The sequence below is a fragment of the Crinia signifera genome, chromosome 8, assembly GCF_055691185.1.
Source record: "Crinia signifera chromosome 8, ASM5569118v1, whole genome shotgun sequence".
Taxonomy (NCBI): Eukaryota; Metazoa; Chordata; class Amphibia; order Anura; family Myobatrachidae; genus Crinia; species Crinia signifera.
The window spans coordinates 77886572-77894420 of record NC_139224.1 but is presented as its reverse complement, the minus strand read 5'-3'; the positions used below and the strand labels follow the sequence as shown (position 1 = coordinate 77894420).

The following is a 7849-nucleotide window of genomic DNA, read 5'->3' as shown; positions in this document are numbered from 1 at the left end:
AGTGTCCAGTTCTCCTGGGCCACCCTGTAGCCAGTGGTCCTGTGTTGTTGCCATGTATTTTTGAATGGACTTATGTAGGATGTATTGAACTTAGAAATTGTTTGGTGTATGGAAGCAGATTAGTGATGCACTTTCACCTGTCTGGCAATGTGACAAGGAATCATGAAGTAATAGGGTAGAGTGACTAGCGTAGGCTTTTAATGTGTTATCTCTTATCTATCTATCTATCTATCTATCTATCTATCTATCTATCTATCTATCTATCTATCTATCTATCATGCAGTTTAGCTATTAAGCAGTAACATGCAGGTATATATGTATGGCTAAATGTGGCATGTTGTAGTGGGTGTAGGTTTCGAGTAGATTGGGGAGTCTTTGGCCAGGACAAGTGTGAGTGATCCTCAAGTGTTGTTGTGATTTTGATATATACATTGTGAAATGTATATGTCACACAAGTGTGTATGTGTGTATGTGTATGTGTATGTGTGTGTATGTGTGTGTATGTGTGTGTATGTGTGCGTGTGTGTATGTGTGTGTGTGTGTGTGTGTATGTGTGTGTGTGTGTGTGTGTGTGTGTATGTGTGTGTATGTGTGTGTGTGTGTGTGTGTGTGTGTGTGTGTGTGTGTGTGTGTGTGTGTGTGTGTGTGTGTGTGTGTGTGTGGTGGCAGCATCATGATCATATATTTGCTGCCATTAGATACAGGATTGGCTAAGTATTTGTATGTATGATTTCTCATGGTGTAGGTACTTAGGATTGACTGTACAAGGTGTACCTGAGTAGCATAATTAATGTTGTACCCCCTTTCTCATGCCCACAGATTACCAGGAGGCAGCCCAGGGTGTGCGAGGGGCCCTAATGAGGTTGCGGGAGGACCTCATGCGGATGGCTGGCCATGTGCAGGACCTCTGCGACCTCCTCCTGGATTAAGAGTTTTATTTTATATTTATGTTTTTGATAATAAAAGTTACCGTTTAATTACGAAGTTGTCTGTGTGTTATTTTAGTATTTTACAGTAAAAGTATAAATATTATAAAAAAAAAAAAACATGGTGATGTTTAGTTATGTACGCTGCAAAAGGGTAGATCACATTTTTAGCCCCATGTAAAGTGCTTGTAAGTGTTTAAGGATCAATTAGATAAATAATAGATGACCAGGAGCAACAATACCTTTTCAAAGTGGTTTGATAATTGCCTAAGTGTGTCATGTGATCCATTTGGGAACTCAGATAAGAGTAGTGGGGTTTTGTGCGTAAGTACACCGCATCTGTGCGTACTGGCCGGTTCGCGTCCGTTCTGACGCGGGAAGGCCGTGCATACGCGGGCAAACCGTGCAGATTCTGTGTGTTTCCACCGCACACGCATGGTTTGTATGTCATCCGTGAACACGCCCTGTTCTTAGAGAAGGAGTCCGTCCGAATGCGGAGGACCGGTGGGCGTTTCTACGGACGATGTCCGCACACCACCGCACAGCGTGGCGTGCGTACCGCTCCGAAAGAATTCGGAAATTTACGCACCAACCAGAATAACCTCCTATGTTACATGCTTACTTGGATGCTGTCACTAATATAATCCTCCACCATTCTTTCAATGGTGACATCCTCATATTCAATGACAGTACACATGTCACTAATTGTAGGCAGCTCCTTCAGTCCGGACCAGATGTCCAAACTTGCTTTTGACTGCCCTGCATCACCACCAGTGGTTCTGATATAAAAATGCAGTTTTTTCCTTGCAGCCCCAGTTGAGGGGAAAAAAGGAAGGAGGAGCAGTTGCCATGTCACATCATGTGACAATTTTCTCACCAGCAGATCATTGCAACTCTATAGACTTGTGTCCACTGGAAAGAGAGATACAATGTATGCTTTAATCCTAGGAGCAGGCACGGTGGCCAAAATGTAGTGTTCTGATTTCAACAGATTGACCACCCTTGAATCCTGGCAAAGAGAATGAAGGGCTCTATCCACAAGTCCCACATATTTAACAAAATTGATCCGTTTTAGCTCCTCCTTCATTTTCTCCAGCTGCTTCTGCAAAAGCCTGATGAATGGAATGACCAGACTAGCGGGCAGTGTCTTAATTGACTTCACATGTGGTAAGTTCAAAGGGTTGGAGAACCTTGCACAACATAGAAATCATTCTCCACTGCGCTTGAGTCAGGTGCATTCCCCCTCCTTTGCCTATGTCATAGGTGGATGTATAGGCTTGAATGGCCTTTTGCTACTTCTTCATACTCTGAAGCATATAGAGGGTAGAACTCCACCTCGTTACTACATCTTGCTGCATGTGATCAAGAGAGTTTGCTGGCACTCTAGTCTTTGGCAAAACTAGAGTGCCAGCAAAACTCCCGTCGAGAACCTCTTAACCAGAGGGGTGTCCGGCGGGTCCAGATAAAAGTGATGTGTTGACTAGTTTTGCCAGATGACTGGCTTTTTCAGGATGATCGCGCAGACTGCAATCATCCTGAAGAACCCCCCCCCCACAAAAAAAAAAGGTACCCCTAAGGTTTCCATTACAAATAAGGTTTTCATTACATAGGAAAATCGCATCACACGCATCGCACGCATCGCACCGCACTAAAACGGGACATGTGATGTAATTTTCTTACGCAGAATAGCCCACTAGGCAAATTGCTTAGTGGGCGCCGTGTTACTACACAAGTACTGTTTTTGCTTTTAGATGGTTTTGCAAAATAAAATGAATATTTATTTTGAATGTACCAGCAAGGGAAATTACTTTGCGGCTCCCTTCCAGCACTGGCTTGAATGCTGGCTGAGAGACCAGCAAGGGGAAAGACTTGGCGCCCCAGTGCCGGTGCAAGGCACCAGAGCGCCCCAGGTGGGGGGGGTGCTCCGGTGCTTACCCGCTCCCCGGGGGTGCTGCGATTCGGTCGCTGTACAGGGGGGGTGCTGGTAATTGCGGTGGCAGGCTGCCGCGGCATTTCGGGAGGGGGGGTTGGCAGGGGTTGTTGGGTGATGCGCCGTGTAATGCGGCGGCAGGCCGCCGTGTCATTTCCCGGGGTGGGGGGTGTCGGGGGCTGTCGGGTGATGTGGCGATCGCTGCTAAGTAACTCCAGGGGTAGGGAGGGGGATCGGGTGATGTGGCGGCCACCTATCAATCCAGAGGGGGGGGGGATTGCAGCCGCCACCGGTGCCATTCACCTCCATGGGGGGGGGCACCTGCTGCAAACTGTGCCCTTCAGTGGCCAGCGCCCTAGGCAAATGCCTAGAGCTGCCTAGTGGTGGTGCCGGCCCTGGGCGCCCCCCTCCCCTGACGCCAGCACTGATCATGTGCTGGACCAGACTGGGAGCATCAAGTAGAAGCAGCAGCCAAACCTGAGGAACTGTAATGCCCCTGGATCATGCAAGCAATCCCCTGTCCCCAGCCCAGTGCCCCCATCTAACCAACTATCCCCCATCACAGTGCCCCACCATCTAACCAACCACCCCCTGTCCCTATCCCTGTGCCCCGCCATCTAAAGGAGCATGTGATGATATCTTAAAATCTTCCAGAAAGAAAGAGGCATTTTCCTAAACAATACCAGTACAGTAATAATAAGTTATAAGTTAATAAATGCTTCTTTTTTGTACTGTGCTGTAGCCTTGTCTATGCAGATTCAAACATGACCCTGGTTACAGTCGTTTAAGCCATTTAAAGAATTCTTATGTACCCCATACATTTGTGCAATCGGATGCGATGCAACATCACAATGCAATGTACCATCGCATCAAATCGCATCTTATGGTGTCCAGGGGGGACCATAAGCTGATGGCAGACTTGCTTGCGAATGTGACTCCTGCGTTTTATGTTTAAATAGAATAGAAGTTTTTAGCTGGCTCATAGCAGTGTGCTCACAAATTTTTACATACATTATTCAAATATAATACACTAGTAAAGCTGCTGGAAGCAAATGCTTCGAAAGCTAGTAGATGTAGTTCTACTTGCTACCAACAGATGGCAGTGTAAGCCCATTCGAAGCAAATGCTTCCAAAGCTAGTAGCTGTAGTTTCACTCGCTGTCAACAGATGTTATATGAGACTAGTTTACTTTGATTTTATAATACATTTGGTATTAAGTACAACAGCTTTCCGGGGGAACGTTTACCTGCTCGCTAGGCAGCTATAAATATCTGAATTACCCCCACAGTGTATTTTCCAGGACCTGAGAAGATACAAACAAATTGGATGCGGCTTTGCCAGGATTTTCCTTAGAAGCGTTTGTCAAAACATAAAAATTACAGTTTTGCCAGAACTTTAAACAAATCACAAGGAGTTAATTCAGAATCCAAATAGTCAGAGCGTTTGAAGTGACTGGCACGGTGCAGCTGTCAGTCTGTCGTCCTGTCTCCTTTTAACATAGTTTAAGAGAATGATAATTAGAGCGCAAACACAGCGGTAAGACGGAGACATGGTGAAATCAGTTGTTGCTTAATCATTCATACTGAATTCTGGTTGGTGACTGCACACTTGGAGGATGGGGGGGGGGGGGGCTTGTGATGCAGGGGATAGGGGGTGATCTGTAGAACGTCAGGAACAGCACAAAGACATTGCCACGTAATTACAGGCTATTATTAAGTCGTAGTGCCCTCCCTGGGGTCTCCAATTTTCATTTCTTCTCTGCGAAGTCTCCCCCTTCATGCCAGTCTGCGGCGTTTGATGTACCAAAGGGTTGCTTGATCCAAGTAAAAGAAGCAATAATTGAACAGGAAAAAGAAATCCCAGGACTCTGTAACCCCCTTCTCTCCATAAGGAGAGTAAACTGAGGATATTCTCTGCTACATCTGCAAGACATCATCTGCTGTGCAACACTAGCTGCTGCTAGCACTGGGGGACGAGGAAGGACCGAAATGGAAATTTTGGCTTCAAGATGAATCGGACCTGAGCACAGGCTGTAGTTGGCCGATCGGATTTGGATTAAGAGAACAATAATACATTATACTGCTTAAAAAAAAAAAAAAAAACATAAAGTAATCTGACGTTGTTAAAGAATTTCGTTCCCAGGCTGTACTGAATGACTTAACGCTGTATACAGTATTTTCAGGACGACCACATCCCAGCGCTGATCTATTATAATAACTGTTTATTAGCTAAGATAGGACATCATGACTTCTAGTTACAACCCGCATGTAATGGACAGACAGGCTTTACTGGCTGGCCGCTTAGAGAGCCCTATAACAGCCAGCCTGGACAATTTACAGGCTAAAAAGAACTTCTCAGTGAGTCACCTGTTGGATCTGGAGGACTCGGGGGAAATGGTTGGAGCTCAAGCCGAAGAGACTTCAGGGGAAAGCGGTAGGAGTCTGCTAGAGTCCCCCGGGCTGAGCAGTGGAAGTGACACACAACAACAGGACAGTAAGTGTACATCACTCAATATACTAATATATTGGGGACTGTGTCTCACTCCATATACTGATGTAAAGGGGACTGTGTCTCACTCCATATTCTTATGTAAAGGGGACTGTGTCTCACTCCATATACTGATGTAAAGGGGATTGTGTCTCACTCCATATTCTGATGTAAAGGGGACTGTGTCTCACTCCATATACTGATGTAAAGGGGACTATCTCTCAGTCCATATTCTGATGTAAAGGGTATTGTGTCTTACTCCATATACTGATGTAAAGGGGACTGTGTCTCACTCCATATTCTGATGTAAAGGGACTGTGTCTCACTCCATATACTCCATATACTGATGTAAAGGGGACTGTGTATCACTCCATATTCTGATGTAATGGGGAGTGTGTCTCACTTCATATACTGATGTAAAGTGGACTATCTCTCAGTCCATATTCTGATGTAAAGGGTACTGTGTCTTACTCTATATACTGATGTAAAGGGGACTGTGTCTCACTCCATATTCTGATGTAATGGGGAGTGTGTCTCACTTCATATTCTTATATAATGGGCAAAGTGCCCCACTCCATATAGTATGATATAACTGGGATCGTGCCTCTCTCTGTATAGTGATATGATTGCTAGTGAGATTCACTCCATATTCCAATATAGTATGGAGGTTGCCTCTCTGCATATTCTGATATAATGGGGAATGTGCCTCACTTCATATGTAATGATATAATGGGGATATAATGCGGAGCGTGCATCTCTCTGTATAGTGATATTATTGCTAGTGAGCCTCACTCTATATTCTAATATAATATGGAGGTTGCCTCTCTGCATATACTGATATCACGGGCAAAATGCCTCACTCCACACTGTATGTGCCTCGCTGTATTATCATATAATGAGGAGCGTGCATCTCTCTATATAGTGATATGATTGCTAATGTGCCTCCCTCCATATAATGAGAGAATTGGTAGTGTGCCTCACCCCATATACCGATATAATAGGGAGACTGCCTACCTCCTTATTCTGATATAATAGGGATTGCATCTCTCCATGTAATGATATAATTGAGAGTGTGCCTCACTCAGTACACTGATATAATGGGGAATATGTCACTTGTGTGCTCTTATTCTTGTAATAACTCAGTTATCTTTAATGAAACAACTCAGATATTTAATACATAATAGACTAATGTCAAACACAACAAGTAACACTTTAGTCTATATTATGTGCTACATTACAGAGGTTAATACACAGTTGATGACAACAGGTTTACAGAATAAACTAGCTGTATAAGGAAACACGTCACCCGGTTATCTATAGTTCCCTGAAAAAAATATAATAATATAATAATAATAATAATAATAATAATAATAATAATAATAATAATAATAATAATAATAATAATATATCTATAAACAGAAAACAAAAGAAGTCTAATTTCGATTTTCCAAAATTGTGAACAGCGGAATAAATGAGTAAGGGGCAGATGTATCATGATACATGATATAACTCCTGGTTTGTATAATACCTCGAATATTTTTCAAATGAACAATAGACACGGATTTGCAATTATTGTAAAACATCTCCCTCCATAGTTACTGACTAGAATGCCTGGGTGAATTCTAAGCTCCATTATTTTATTAACTAAATAGAAGATATTTTTGTATAATTAACCTAATTCATAAACAATATGTGAATATTGTCCATTTCTATATTAACTATTGCAAAATGAACACAATTCAATGACGAATATCATATGTCACCACTCAGACCTGCCAACAGGAGCATTATATCGGGGATGTACAGTGTGGCCCGGTATTTAATATTTATTGTTCATAGAATTACTTTGATTCACGTTGTTCAATTAAAATGTATGACTGCTTAATTCAATATAGTAAAACAATAGGTGCCAAATATGTACTTTATGAGATGTATCTATCTATCTATCTATCTATCTATCTATCTACAGTATTTATCTATCTATCTATCAAACTGTATCCCTCTATATCTCTATCTCTCTATATAGCTATCTATAAATCGGTGTCTCTCTCTGTATATATAAATCTGTATGTATATCTATCTATCTATCTATCCTTGTTTTAAAGTGCAGTACATGGCCTTGCTGCCGGTAACTGTACTCTATTAATATTACATAGCTGACAAATAAATACATACAGTATGCTTGTAGCACATATATTAAGTATGTAGGACAGAGTCCTATGTTCAGGCGAGGTATATAATTTGGAACTGTGCATAAACCTCAATCATCAGAGTTGACGTCCAACTCAGTTTACTCCCACACCATATTTATATACTATTATAATGACATATACTAATGAATGACAGTAGGCAGTAATAGGCTTTCTGTAAGAAATAATTTGTCATGCACAGACTTCCTTAATGACAGTATTTGTACAGTAATTGCAAGGCAAACATATTGGTTCAAGGTGTTTATGTATGAGATGAGACTCAGTAGAAGATGTCTTGAGGTGCTGTATGGTTCTTG

General features: G+C 42.4%; 1 protein-coding gene across 1 annotated transcript in view; it reads left to right on the top strand.

Annotated features, from left to right (window-relative positions):
* Positions 1–5099: 5099 nt before the first annotated feature.
* The window catches only part of PRRX1 (paired related homeobox 1), a 103858-nt gene continuing 101108 nt past the window's right edge, over positions 5100–7849 (top strand). The window contains exon 1 of the mRNA XM_083158039.1: positions 5100–5349. Within this exon, the coding sequence (XP_083014165.1) occupies positions 5100–5349 (250 nt within the window). The remainder of the gene's footprint in view (positions 5350–7849) is intronic.